At 38.1% G+C, this 14,318-nt stretch overlaps 1 protein-coding gene across 2 annotated transcripts; it reads right to left on the bottom strand.

The window, feature by feature from the left end:
* Window positions 1–391: 391 nt before the first annotated feature.
* LOC124641460 (G patch domain-containing protein 1 homolog) lies at window positions 392–13,547 on the bottom strand. Of its 2 annotated transcripts, XM_047179526.1 has the most exons (10): window positions 13,409–13,547; window positions 7,486–7,676; window positions 6,942–7,077; window positions 6,312–6,493; window positions 5,549–5,785; window positions 4,908–5,063; window positions 4,326–4,473; window positions 3,573–3,990; window positions 2,113–2,319; window positions 392–1,746 (listed from the first exon to the last, which is right to left on the bottom strand). In XM_047179526.1, the coding sequence occupies exons 1-10, from the start codon at window positions 13,470–13,472 to the stop codon at window positions 897–899; spliced, it is 2,589 nt and encodes an 862-aa protein (XP_047035482.1). In that variant the 5' UTR covers window positions 13,473–13,547; the 3' UTR covers window positions 392–896. The 2 variants fall into 2 exon arrangements, with proteins under 2 accessions (XP_047035482.1, XP_047035483.1); XM_047179527.1 differs by lacking the exons at window positions 6,942–7,077; window positions 7,486–7,676; window positions 13,409–13,547 and adding an exon at window positions 6,798–6,935.
* Window positions 13,548–14,318: the final 771 nt, after the last annotated feature.

The raw sequence follows: 14,318 nt of genomic DNA, 5'->3' as shown, positions 1-14,318 counted from the left end.
ACTGGACATGGCTACATTGAGATATAAGGAGACGTTTTTAACCAACTTGACAAAAGGGCTGTTATTTTTTTAGAGTTTACAGATTATCACAAGACGATGTGAGAAATGACAGAAATAGTACAAAGAGCTCTGTAAAAAATGGAGGATTAGAAAATTAAATTTCCTTTTAAACGAAGCCACGTTCTGGCTTATACAAGCTAACAATCATTAGTTTTAACGTGTGAAATACTTGAGAGAATATTTTGGCAACAGTATTGAACTGTTACAAACGAAAACAGAGCCCAGCGATTGCGGAGCTAATTATACCATGTTTTTCCTTTCATTGCTATTGGGTGAAAATAAAACAACGTTTTCATACAAATCAATTATTTTATTCCACCTTTTTACAGTTGTATAGTTATCGGCACGGATAATGAGCTCTCGGCGGAAGAGTGAGGATCGCTTTGCGCACTGTACACTTAAGGCAATAAACCAATAAATCACTCCTGCGCAGGTAAAGGTCAGGGCTCAATATCCTTGCCGATGATTATAACCAGTTTATAAGACAAGTAGGTACATCGCAGTTTCCTATTTTGAAGTTTAGTCAAAAGTTTCTGTTTGTACAAGATACAAATAAAATTATGATTTATGTGACAATAAGAATATACATATATTTGGGGTTTATCATGGCAACTTCGTAGAAAGTATTTATTTCACTAAGAAATAAATTGAGCTATTCCCGTTTATTAAAAGTAATAAATACACTGACTATAAAAGTGAAGTGGTGACCAATAATTCTTGAGCATTCACGAAGCTAATTCTTGTGATGTTTAAATCTATTTTCATCAGTTTAGCCGCCAAATTATCTTAAGCCTATAAAACTATTTCATATCTCAACCTCCATAGTTCGAGATAGGTTATCTATCCTTCTTTTTACTTCTAGACTTTTTCTTATGTTTAGATTTGTGTTTTTTCGATTTCTTCTTTTTATGTTTCTTAGTACTTACTTCATTTACATCTACCCACGAATCTTCGCTGGATGAAGAATTGATATCAATCGTTTCTTTTGCAATACTATTTTGTGTTTCAGATTGCAACCTCTTTTGTAGATTTTCGGGTATTTTTGGTCCATACATTGCTTCGTCATCTTTAGGCTGTGTATTTTCAACTTTATTAGAAATATTTTCAACCTTTTTACTCGAATCTTCTTTAGGTTTAGCTACATCGTCTTTTCTTCGCCACGAATTAAGTTCATCGAAGTCTATGTTAGCAAAAATCCCGCGAGGCGGCGACGTATTTCTTTCAACATTTTTAGGCTTATCTATGAAGTCACTCGCTTCATTATTTTTACTTTTATCTTCATTATCAATTTCCTCTTCACTATCGCTAAGGAAAATAGACTTATAAAGGTCCATTTTATCGAATTGATTTATCGTATCTGTCACTTCTGCGCCTTGATCTTTGGTTTTTTCAGATTCTTTCAAAAACAATTCTGCTACTGTCATTCTTTTACTGAATCCTGGGGTTTGATCACTTGGTTTATTTAAATCTTTACTTTGATCAGTGTTTTGGTCGGTTTGTTTATTAACTTGATCAGTTTTTTGAGCTGGTGGGTCCTTTTTAGGCAGAATGCTGGTGGTCAAAGATTTGGAGCCACTGAACTTGGTCTGCTCTTTGGCGAAACTGTCCTTGTCATGAACTGAAGACTCTAAGTATGAGAATATTGAGTACGATACTTTTGGACGGTCTTCCTTTTTCTGGTCCGGTCTGTGAACAAGAGAATATGGTTATTGTAATTTAACGAGATGGGGTTTATTCTTATTTCGAGTGTTTGAGTATGCTTGACCTTATTAGACCATGTGTGAACCAATTTTGTAAATTTTTTGGAAATGCTAGAGGTCAGAGAGGTTCAGAAACAAATATAATATTAGGATATCAGGTTTGGTCCCTGCTTAACTGTCTGTTCATAATCTTATCGAGCGCCACCTATCTCAGACATATTTAATGTCATTGTCAAGATGACGCCAGGTCGCTATTGTTACCTCAGCGAGTCTCAGAGACGTATATTCCTGGATTAGCAGCCATTGTCAATAAGAATCCTTAAGTCTATGTAATAGAATAATTATATCTTACCTAGCACCACCTATCTCAGGCACATTGAACCTCTTGGCCACAAGAGACTCAGGTCGCCAAGTCGTCTCTTGGCGAGTCATGAGGCCGTATACTCCTTGCTTAGCTGCCTCTATCTGCTCCTTGGTCGCCAAGCCATGGTTTGCGGAACTCTTGGCCACGGCACATAATGGATTAAGAGCTTCGTCCGGCTCTGCTGCGTGAGTGAATCTGAAAAACAAATTGATACATAAGAACACTACATAGATGTTAAAATGTAAAAATTAATTAGCCAGTGACTAATTCAAATGTAGATTAAAAAATTTAATCAATGGACTAGATATTTAATTTTGTTTTTTTATAGCTAGGCTTTTCGAGCACAAATTGGTCTCTAGACATTTACAGGCTTTGAAACATAAATAGGTATAGATAGTTCAACTCAGATTTGCGCGCGGCCCTATGTGTGCGTCGGCTTGTAAATATACAACTTTCATTCGTGTGACAGTGACGTCGTCCGAGCATGACGTGTTCTCATCGCTTTTTGTTATGGGTACAGTCGTTTACGAAAATGTCTAGTTCTTCACAGAGAAAATGTTTTAAGGAGTCAGGTAGCGTTTCAAAAAAATGAAACAACATTCAAAGCTTTTTATTATTACATTTTACAGTTTATCATTATTTTCTCATACGGCTTTTCAAATTGACATTAACAGTATCTAAGAAATAAATGAAGTGAAATATCTAAGATGAATTAAATACTCCTTACATATTTTCTAGCTCGGGGTACGCGGACAATAAATAAATGTGTGGACTAAGAATGTAAAAGACCTATAATTTAGTATAATAATGGAAACAAAATGTGTGGGGAATTTTAAAAAATTATATTGCTTCGCATAATGTCGACCAAAATAAGACGGAAATAATGAAACTCATAAATGAACGTTTAAGTCAAATTGATGAAGGGATGTTGGGTAATACTTGTCGACATGTACAAAAGAAAAAAGAAGAATACTATAGACATTTTGACATGGAGTCAGAATTTATAATTAACATTGGTGAAAGTAGCGAATCCGAAAATTCATCATTTGATTTTTCAAGTAGCGTTTCGCTACCGCTACTCGCTACAGTTATTACGTAATTTAGTACATAACTAAATTACGTAATAACTGTACTTTAAACAGCCGTATACAACCCCTAAATAACTGTATTTGTACCCGACTGTACCTCTTGTCACGCACACAAAGTCACTGTATATGTACAAGGGTTACCCACACATAGGGCCGCGCGCACGACTGAGTTGAACTTACTATAATATGCTTGTTCTACACACCTAAAGGTTAACCTTACTATAATGTCATACTCAAACGTTACTTTCTATTATTTCCGTCGCAACAAACTAGGTAAGTGTGAGCGTTTCAGCAGTATTTAAAATTGAGTGGCGGGTCAGTATTCGGTTTGTAAGATGGCAAATAAAAATGTCCTCTCACCTATCCCCCATAATCCCGCTCAAAGGCTTATACAATTTAGCCGCCTGCTCAAACTCGACCAACTCCCTCTCTCTCTCCCACTCCTGCAGCTTATCCATCTCCCCTCCTCCTCCCACCACGCCATTATTCTTCACATATTCTTCATACCTTCTCTGTTTCTCAGGGTTGCCAGCAAAAGGTTTAAAAACTTTTACTATGTCTTTCCCAGAGTCTTTAATAGGTATGTAGTCTAGTGGTTTATCATCTGTGTACGTAACAAAGTTGACGTTTCGTCCAAGGAGTTTGGTTATTGCATCGTTTGGCTGTGTGGGTGTGGTTGAAGGTGTATGTGTAGGTTCTGTGTTTGTTGGTGTGGGTAAGGGCGTTTCTCCGAGTAGCTCGCCGCGGGCTTTTGCTGATAATTCGTGGCGGCCTAGTCCTGGAACGAAATGAAAGTTATATTTTAGTGAGGTTTTAAGGTTATATATGTAAAGGTTTTCAGGAATTTTTATATATTTTCGGCAAGAAAAAATCATTTTTATCTTAACGGCATTGCTACTTTACAGATTTTCGGAGCCTAGCCATACATATGTATAACCCAAGCTAAAAACAAACTTCAAATCACTTTCCACACCAAAAATAAAATAAAATTAATTAAAGACATCCAAGAACAGTACTTTTGTACTATTTTATGATACATATTAATTCTTCTTTCACGTTACTGTGTACATAAATGCTTAAATAAATATTTTTCTAAGTTCCCTTATCCCTCACCTTGATCCCTAGGCTGGTGCGTGGTGGGCTCGAACCTGGACCTTCTCGCTCCGGCCGCCGCGGGCACGTAGTCGCGCGGCAGCGCCGGCGCAGGGTATGAAGGTACGGGAGGTAACGGCTTGGAGGATTTCACGAAGCCTGGTAGCACCTGGATAATTTTTAAAAATATATATATTCTCTTTGAGATAATGGCGTCCAATATAACTAATTTTGTTTTTTTCTGGCATGTTTGCAAATTAAAAGACATTTTATTTTTCAAAATCTATGAACAGGTTTGGTCTAAAAAATAGTATCACAACGGTACAAAGCCCCGTGCATTGGGTGAATGATAAAAAATTACCTTTGTGTGCAATTGGGTAAGGAGGACCACATATTTTAATGTTATTCACTTTATATACTCAACCTGAGATCGCAATATTGGGTTAATTACTATTAAATATGAGTTTTTTCTTAAACCTATGAATTATAGCGTATATTACTCGGAAAAATTTAGCGTTCAGAAGGGTACAAGTATACAACCGAATACAAAAGTGTTTGCTTTTTACTATATTATTACTATATTAAAATAGCACGTCTACTTACATGGCCACTCTTATCCTGAACACTCTTCTTCTTCGTACTATCTTTATCAGGTCCTCCGATAGCGAAGTCGTAATGTGACATGTCTTCAGTGCCGTAAATGTCTTCATCATCAGCTTCGAATGCACCCACGCCGAACGCTTGACCGCGGATTGATACCTAAAGAGTTATTTAGTGAAGATTATATTGAGCTAGATTCTTTGTTAGTGGTTTCACAAGGCAAGTGAGGACTGCTTTAAGCATCCGGTAAAAAAGTAGCTTAAAGTCTTCTTCGATAAATGGGCCATCTAATACTGAAATATTTTTAGAGAAGGTAGAGATTAGCGTGCAACGAGAGTAAAAATAAGTCTATAGCTTTCCTAGATAACTAACGAGAAAACTGTAATAACTTTTTAAATTGGACCGGTACGTCTTGAGATTGGCAAGCAAAAAACAGGTTTTGATGAGTCAAAAATAAAATTTCTGACAGTAAACCATTCATATTTTTCGCAAACATCGATTCTTTGTGAAAGTTTCAACAAAGGTGTAAGAAAAAGTGATTCGAAAAGAAGCCTTTACTCTGCCGTGGGACAACAAAAAGACAGATGATGATCATGAAAAACTCTACATTCACATTAACCAAAATATAATTAAAATGAACTCACCCGTTTCCCCTTATCCTTCATAACCAAATGGCTTCTAGAAGACCCCGCTTCACTGCCATACTCGCCCACTAGGTTCCCCAACACAGAATGTCGACTCAGTCCCGAGTAGCCGAGCCCGAAGCGATCGTTCTTACGGTGTAGGATATAAGGCTCATAGTCGTCTGGCGCGAAGAGAGTGTCGAAATCAAATTCGGAGTCTGAACTTGATTGTGATTCTTCGTCTTGTTGGTCTGTGATCTGAAATTAGAATGGACCAGTATGTTAGTTTTAAATTTATAATGACTTTTATTTGAAGATGATTGACTTTTTGTCAGCCTTTTGTATAGAAAAAAAACCGTTCTATTTATTCCATTGATAGACGTTAACTGACGGTTGAAAAATCGGCCCTTATTTAATTAATTATTACTTAAATAATTATTTAATTTGATGTTATTTTTAACTGGCTTGAGGACAGACAGGCAGTCGCTTTTTTGAAGGTATTCAGCTGCATCCGGTCAGAACTGGAAGCCGTCACTTACATAGTTTGGGAAAATGCTAGGCAGATAACATTTGAGACATTTTGGACACTCTTTTGTCAGTCCCCTGCCCAGATCATTTTAAAATCAAATCCGGCGGTATATAACAACCATAGACCTTGTGTTGGTCCCTGGCTTTGGCCTTGTCCCTCTTGCTGAGCCTCTCGCCAGTCCGCTGTCCCTCTCGCCAGCCCATAGCGTGGAGCATGCATACTAACGACCTACACATTCATTAGTGTATATGTTACCTGTCTCATATCCGGCGGTATATAGCAGCCGTAGACCTTATGTTGGTCCCTCGCTTTGGCCTTGTCCCTCTTGCTGAGTCTTTCACCAGTCCCCTGTCCCTCTCGCCAGCCCATAGCGCGGAGCATGCGCACTGCGGCCGTCTCGTGAACTGCACGGACCAGTTGCTGAAGTACTGGCTCACCTGCGAATTGTTTTAAAGAATATATAGAGTAAGCTTCTAGAATGATGACGAAAGTATGTATAACTCTTTTTATCCAACAACCAAATAGGATGATGTTTTAGTAGGGGTTTATTTTTTTATATCGGTAAAGATTGGTAAAGATAGTTTGTTTATATTGTTGTAATAGGGGTGCGGTATAAGATTCACCGCATCTTATATGAAAAAAAAAAGGATCATATTTCATGTCATGAACTCGCCGCGGATTACTTCGTTCACGAAGTCTTCGTGCCTCTAGTCCTGTAGGTATATATGCAGTGATACTGACCAGGTATAGGTCCGTCGTGGTAGTGAGCGCGGCGCCGCTTGTGTCCAGAGAACTCGCTGTGTATGCTCACGTGATCGCCACGGTTTACTTCGCTCGTGAAGTCTTCGTGCCTGGTCCTGTAGGTACACATGCAGAGATACTGACCAGGTATAGGTCCGTCGTGGTAGTGAGCGCGGCGCCGCTTGTGTCCGGAGAACTCGCTGTGTGTGGCCACGTGACGCGGCGCGATGCCGAACTCACCGCGGTCTTCTTCGTCCATGAAGTCTTCGGGCCGTTGGTTCTAAATGCACAACGAAAATGTAAGTGAATATGAAGAATTCAGTAGGTATAGTTATTTTTATTGACCGCCATCACCATCATAATAAAACCTTTTAATGTCCTACGTCAGAGCATATAAGTCTCTTTAATTGAAGGGCAGAGAAAGAATAAGCGTCAAACAACAAGTTTGCTCAAGGCGGATTGGCGATTTCAGACTTTAAAATGTCTTCCTTTACCTTACTTAGATGTTGGTGATATCCAAGCACAATATTTATATGCTTATTAGCCCTCACCTTAGCCGTCATACCACCTTGTTCTATTTACCTTTCAAGATATTCACGACTCTTTTTGCAGTGTGACTAGCGTATCGATATGCATGTTAAAGCTAAATTATGTTACAGTTCAAAATAGTCTTATCTAGGATACTCACAGAAAACATCGCCTTCTCCGAACGGGAGCTTTTAAAGCTACTCGGGGTCCATCCCTCCTGAGACCCCACAGTGTTCCCGAAGCCAGCCGAGAAGCCCCCGGTGAAAGCCCCGTGAAACCGCCGCCGCCCGTGCTCGTCAACTGCATACTGGTCCGGAGCCTGTTGGAACTTGCGCTTCGATGGCACTTCATCTGGGTTTCATAAGACAGTTTTTATTATGAAAAACGAACAAGTAAAATCCAATCCTTGTAGAAATCATTTGAGGTTGGGTAAACAACTGCCAAGGCACCTTGTGTGCATGTCATCTTTATTATTTCTTGACTAGCTTCTGCTAGCGGTTTCACCCGCATCCCGTGGGAACCTCTGCACGAACCCGGATAAAAAGCCCGGATAGCCTACAGCCTTCCTCGATAAATGGGCTATCTAACACCGAAAGAATTGTTCAAATCGGACCAGTAGTTCCTGAGATTAGCGCGTTCAAACAAACAAACAAACCTCTTCAGCTTTATAATATTAGTACAGATTAATGAAACCTCTCAGTAAATCATGTTGGAAAACGTGGTTATGGAGCATTTCTTACATACCTACTATTACTTAGGAATAAAAGATGATACCTACAAAACTTTTCTTTGATTGTGTGAAATTAGATATGGTAAGAAAGAATGTTACTTGTGAGATGACGGCAGATAGAAGAGTATGGAAGAAGAAAACATGCTGCGCCGACCCCAAATGAAATTGGGATAAGGGCAGGAGGATGATGACCTACAAAACTTTTCTGTTCCGGGCATCTCATCAAAAAAGGGTTCCAACTTACCTTACTTTAAATGGAAGTTACAATAGGGAGGGCCAAATAATCTTGGTTATCGAAAATAAAACATATTTTATAGAAAACTATCTTTAATACTTCCTTAAAAAAAATAACAATAACTAAGAGGTAGAAAGTTAGTAAAATTAAGAGCTAAAAGATTAACAAACTGGTCAAATACTTTTATAATTAAAACAAAAACACCTAAAATTAATCAGCCGGAATGCATTTTTGAAAAAAAGAAAATGTTACGTATTATTAAGACCTTATTTCTAAATCACATTCATATAGAAGTAAGTATATTCAGTAATAATTAGCTACAAATTAGTTGTAACATAATTGTAATACTAACCACATAAGTAAAAAAGGAATGATCACGAAAAATATTGCCTTAAAACAAAATGTACGGTTAGTGAAGAAATGTTTTAGGTACCTATAATATGTGAATAATGAAACTCATTCATTGAGCAAAATCACAACCAATTATAATATCGAAGTTCCCACCAAAGGTTGGCTTCCAGTCTAACCAGATGCAGCTGAGTACCAGTGTTTTACATGGAGCGACGGCCTATCTGATCGCCACAACCCAGTTACCCATTGGACAAATAACTCAATATCAAATTAAAATAATATTTATTGACAACATGGTATCTGGTATGCAGTCTTAAAACAAAATACATTATCGGTATCAGATCTTAGCACCATAAACTTATAGTAAAATAAATCACAACAACAACTTAAATATTAAATACGATAGCAATATGGAATACTTAGTGTGTATAGGTTTGTTCCCACTAGTTCTACTGCTCAGTTCTACGGTAGAACTAACGAGAACTTTTTTCCCACTAGTTCTACTATATGAAGTGTAACAAAATAGTAGAACTAGTGGGAAAAAAAGGTTCCCATTAGTTTTACGTAGAACTGAGCAGTAGAACTAGTGGGAACAAACCTGTGTATAAGTACATGAACAGTAACATTAGTACAGTGAATAGTTGATATTTTCTTATAACTTGCCAGTGTCTTGTCATGGTAACTTATATTTTTTTGGTCAAAAAAGGTGGTTGCTTCCTTCCTCCTGCTTGCCCTGCTTATAACACTGGTCAACAGCATTTTTGGTGCAAAGGTGAAATATATCATTTCTTATAGATCATTTGATACGTAATCGAAGTCCAGAACATAAAGTTGCACTAGCACGTCGGGATTTAGAAATATACCCCTCCTAAAGTGCCAAAAACGCGTTATTTAACGATATTTGACGTTTTTTTTGAAGGACAGCAAAATTGTTTTTTAGTTTCTTTCTTTAGCATTATATAGTACTACTCTTCCCGATTGAAATTCATTGTTATTTCGAACGCTAAGAGTTTAAATTTTCATGAAATATGTAGGTATGCAGCTACGATAGTTCGATCTTCCCTATATTTTATTTGGCCTGTTAGTATGAAAAAACTCCACTTTAGATATAAAATGGTATATATTGGGAAAGAAAACTTGCAAAAATATAAATTAGAATGGTGTTAATGCGGGGAAAGTAGTACTATATAATGCATTAGTTAGAAATTACTAGAAAATTCTGCTGTCCCCAAAAAAATACATCAAATTTCATAAAAAACGCGTTTTTGGTACTTTAGGAGGGGTATATCTCTAAATCCCTACGTGCTAGTGCAACTTTATGTTCTGGACTTCGATTACGTTACAAATATTCTACAAGAAATTGTATATTTCACCTTTGCACCAAAAAAATAATAATAATTTGTGGATGAGTGTAATTAGTATGGTATCCAATCCGAGATAGAATAATCCTTATCCACAGGTAGATACCATTTTTGAGAAGGCGGACTCTTTGCTTCTTGCTTTCTTAACAAACTCTGCCGTAGGTCACCTTCCACTGTTTGGCTATATTGAGTACCACATGTTCTCGAATGTTCCGAAGATTCCTTTGTCGAGCCACTTTCACGATCTTGGTATAAAGGGGACGATGACGGCACGAAACATTTGTCCAAAGATTTACTCGATAAACTTCTTTTTGTAAGACCACTTGGATTCGGTCTACCTTTGCTGGCTGTGACCGGTTTTTTTGTGACTGATTTATTTTTTGGTGGTCTAGGAGCAGACTGGACCCAAAAAGAAACTTTTTGCATCCCCAGATTGACTCTAAAACTTACAAGTCTTAGCGCCTGAAACGATGGCTCGTCTACAGACACAAATAATATGTGTCCATCTTTTTCTCTTTGAAAATTAATCACATTCCATTTTCTCGTGTCGAGTCCTGGGTTTTGAATTCGGAGTAATTCTAAAGCTGTTGTATTAGTTACGCCATGATGAGTTCGTATAAAAAGGGACAGTATTATTGGCTTCGGCATTTGAATTCCAGGCGTTACAGAAAGCCGCGCTCCAGGCCAGGGCTCTAGTTTCGGAACCTCCCTTTCAAGCCATTTGCGACTTTCGTGATTTTGGCAGGTCATGAGTATATATCCTTGCTTATGCCTCTTACTACTTAAAAACTTTGGGCCCGCGCCTTGTACGCCGATGCGGACTATAGCATCGTTTATAGCCTGATAGACTCGAATGACTTGCTTCTTTGAGATGGGTGTATCATTATGGATAGCAACACGTATTGGTCCCGACTTAAATAGTGCTGCGTCTTCAGTTTCCTCCAAAGGTTGATGCCATTGATGGTCGCGAACTGGCATGGTCTCGCTAACATTAGCAAACTTTTCGTAATCGGCATTTGGACTCGAATCAACGAGATTTCGCGCCTCATAAATTCTAGTTCGTTCTTCTTCAGAGTCATATACAATTTTTTTTCTCATTGGATGCGTTTCATTTCTCAGCCCCACGCGCGAGGGTCGGTCAAGATCCTCTGGATATTCTAGGTTAACGCAACCATTGTGAGAATTTTCCTGTGAATTCGAAGCCCTTCCCCAAAAGTTTATATCATGAGAATCATCTCTGTGCCCATGGTTTGTTGGGTGTGATTCATTGCGGAGACCTATCCGCGAGGGCCGATCAGGCTCCCAGTCATATTGCGATGCATCATCATGAACTGAGGTTTTCTCAACCTTGTAAAGTGGATCACTAAATGGTGAACTGTAGCTGTAATCACTCTTGCCATTATGTGTCACTGCTCGTGTTCCATTCTGAATCTTGACCTGCAAGTCATCTGCGTCAATATATTTTTGCTGTGGATCCTGTTCAAATAAGTAATTGGAAGCACAATCCATTGGAGATCCATTGCGTTCCCTTGGTGGAGAATGTTCTCTTTCCCAATAGTTGGGCTCTTTCCTAGAAGTTTTCGTGATCTTGTAAGGTGGTTCCCAATCAGGTACAACATCGCTGAGGCTTCTTCGGCGCGATGGGCCAGCAGCTGAAGAGTACTTCATTGAATTTGAGTACTCATCCTTGTCCTCATTTGGAAAGCGTCTCTTTGCATTTCTCTCGTTTATATCCCAGTAATTCAGATGTATTTCACTGGTTGGTGAGGTTTGTTGAGCAACATTATTTGTACATCCTTGATTAGTAAGATATTCTCCAGAGAAATAATCTTGTGGTGGTGGATACTGTTGCTTTGCGTTCAAGGCTTTTCGCTTCTTTTTGTTTTTCTTTTTTTTCTTTGCAGAAGTTACAGGTGGTCCTTGTGCTTGATGGCTATTCGCAGCCCAAGGTCTTTTTCTTTGACCTGGCTGAGTTTTGATTTGCGACATGGTGCGGGTGAAATCTGGGAGTAAAAGAAAAATCTTGAATGGTTCAGCTGTTTCTTGTCCATTTCATTAATTATTTAATTAGTAGTCATTTTTATTTATACAAAAAACAATTGTTTGTATTTGATGGAAAAATCCTTGTCGCAGTTGTCATACATCAATACTTCTGTAGAATTTGAGATAAATGGAGCTCCAAGGTAATATTGAAGATAATGTAGTGGCATGTTTTATTTCAATTATTTTGGTTTAAATGGTTATAAATATTATTGATCTTTCACCACATTAAAAACACTGTAAATCGAATATTTATGTCACTTGAAAAAGTATTGACTTCAAAATTATTATCCACTTAAAATTTTATGGGTATTATGTAGAATGAATGAACTATTGAATGGATTTTGATGAAATATTGCTTGAACTTTTATCTGCATTTGGCAAGCTGAGGGTGATGGTGAAACCAAACATTACAACTACAACAATGAAAAAGAGCCAGAAGACGCTGGATGCAGGTCGCCTCCAACAGATATCTGTGGAGATCTAAGGGGGAGGCCTATGTTCAGCAGTGGACGTCCTATGACTGAGATGATGATAATGATGATGATGATGAATGAAAAAGTATATTATGGAGATGGAAAGCACAAAAGAGGAAGAGGAGGAGATAACCTAGAACTAACAGCTAGGCTCCAGTGGAAAAGGGCAGAGTCAGATAGACCTCAGTAAAAGTGTTGGAAGAGGAATTTTCCAAGACACACTAAACTATAGGACATGTGAGCAACTGATTCAAAACTTGGTGTACTATGTGTAATCTTTTAGTTTAGAATAAAAAGGTCTATCAGACCATGGGACTACAGAGTCCCCGATATTTGGAAGGTGAACATTGTGGTTAAGCGAACACTGCAGCCCTTTTGAGACAACTGGTCACTGGGTTGTCTTTCCTAAGACAACCCACTGACCAGTTGTCTGAGTTATAATGGGGAGCTGAGTGAGAAATTAATTATAATTATAATTACAAATATCAATACGTAGTCTTAAACTAGTACATTCTTAGATCCCCTGTAGCAGTGTGTATACAAATGTTATTGACACATTATACACTAATGTTTAGTGTATAATGTGTCAATAACATTTGCAGCTTAGTGACTAAGCAGATCAATACTTATTTATTTAGATTCAAATGCAGTTTTAATCAAGCCGGTCCATGGATAACTTGGTGATATGGGTACATTAGGACCTACTAAGCTCAAGTCGTCCTAGACAAAATACTCAATACACGTGCTTAGCACTTAACCTATTCAGCTAAGTATACAAAGGTACCTATTATCGTCAAAAACGGAAAAGCAAGTGTTGGATTTCACGACAATAATAACTGCAATCTTGCATAAAATATAATTATGCATTGTAACAGAAAATATTAGCTTACCTTCTTCGTAGGGCTCCAACTGCGTACCGTATCGTACTAAGTTGTCGTCGTCTGAATCGCTCATTGCTACCGATATTGATGGTATTTGAAAATAATTAGTTATTTAGCGATAAACATAAAATAAAGATACCCGTACTCATGCATAATAGGCCGAACTTTATTAATGTCACTGTCAAAGCGTCAAGTGTCAATGGCAGTAATGGCACTGACAGAGCTAGCCATAGCCATTCTAAGAGCTACCACAGAAGTTCAAATGATTTTTTTTCTTGTACTACTTAACATCGACTAAAGATCTAAATAAGCGAGAATATTTTGTTCAATAACTTTTGCATTTTCAAAGTCAAAGTACCTTTATTTTATATATTTTGTGAGTTAATAAGCACTTTTTTGCCACTATTCCTTCACTCTCATAGCCTGGTGGCACGGCAATCCGACACGACCGCACCGGCGAGAGATCAGGAACAAGACCTACATTAACGGTGTATCAATCACCAACTCCCAGACTACGGGCTGCTTTGTGAGTTTTCTTAAACCCGCAAAGCGATTTCGGGTTTGATTCCCGCGTCGGGCCGCATACCGCATCAAGAACAATAAATACATCACCTTAAATTAATGGTGCTGCCTTATAAAATTATATTAGTCTTTGTGGCCTCTATATTATATTGGTTGAGGTGTGGAAGACTGATTCAAAAAAAGATAGGTACTTACTAAGTAATTTTTTTTTTTTTTTTAAAGTCGTGGTGGCCTAGTGGGTAAAGGCCCAACCTCTCAAGTATGAGGGCGCGGGTTCGATCCCAGGTCAGGCAAGTACCAATGCAACTTTTCTAAGTTTGTATGTACTTTCTAGGTATATCTTAGACACCATTGGCTGGGTTTCGGATGGCACGTTAAACTGTAGGTCCCGGCTGTC

The sequence above is a fragment of the Helicoverpa zea genome, chromosome 22, assembly GCF_022581195.2.
Source record: "Helicoverpa zea isolate HzStark_Cry1AcR chromosome 22, ilHelZeax1.1, whole genome shotgun sequence".
Taxonomy (NCBI): domain Eukaryota; kingdom Metazoa; phylum Arthropoda; class Insecta; order Lepidoptera; family Noctuidae; genus Helicoverpa; species Helicoverpa zea.
This window is presented reverse-complemented; position numbering and strand designations above follow the sequence as displayed.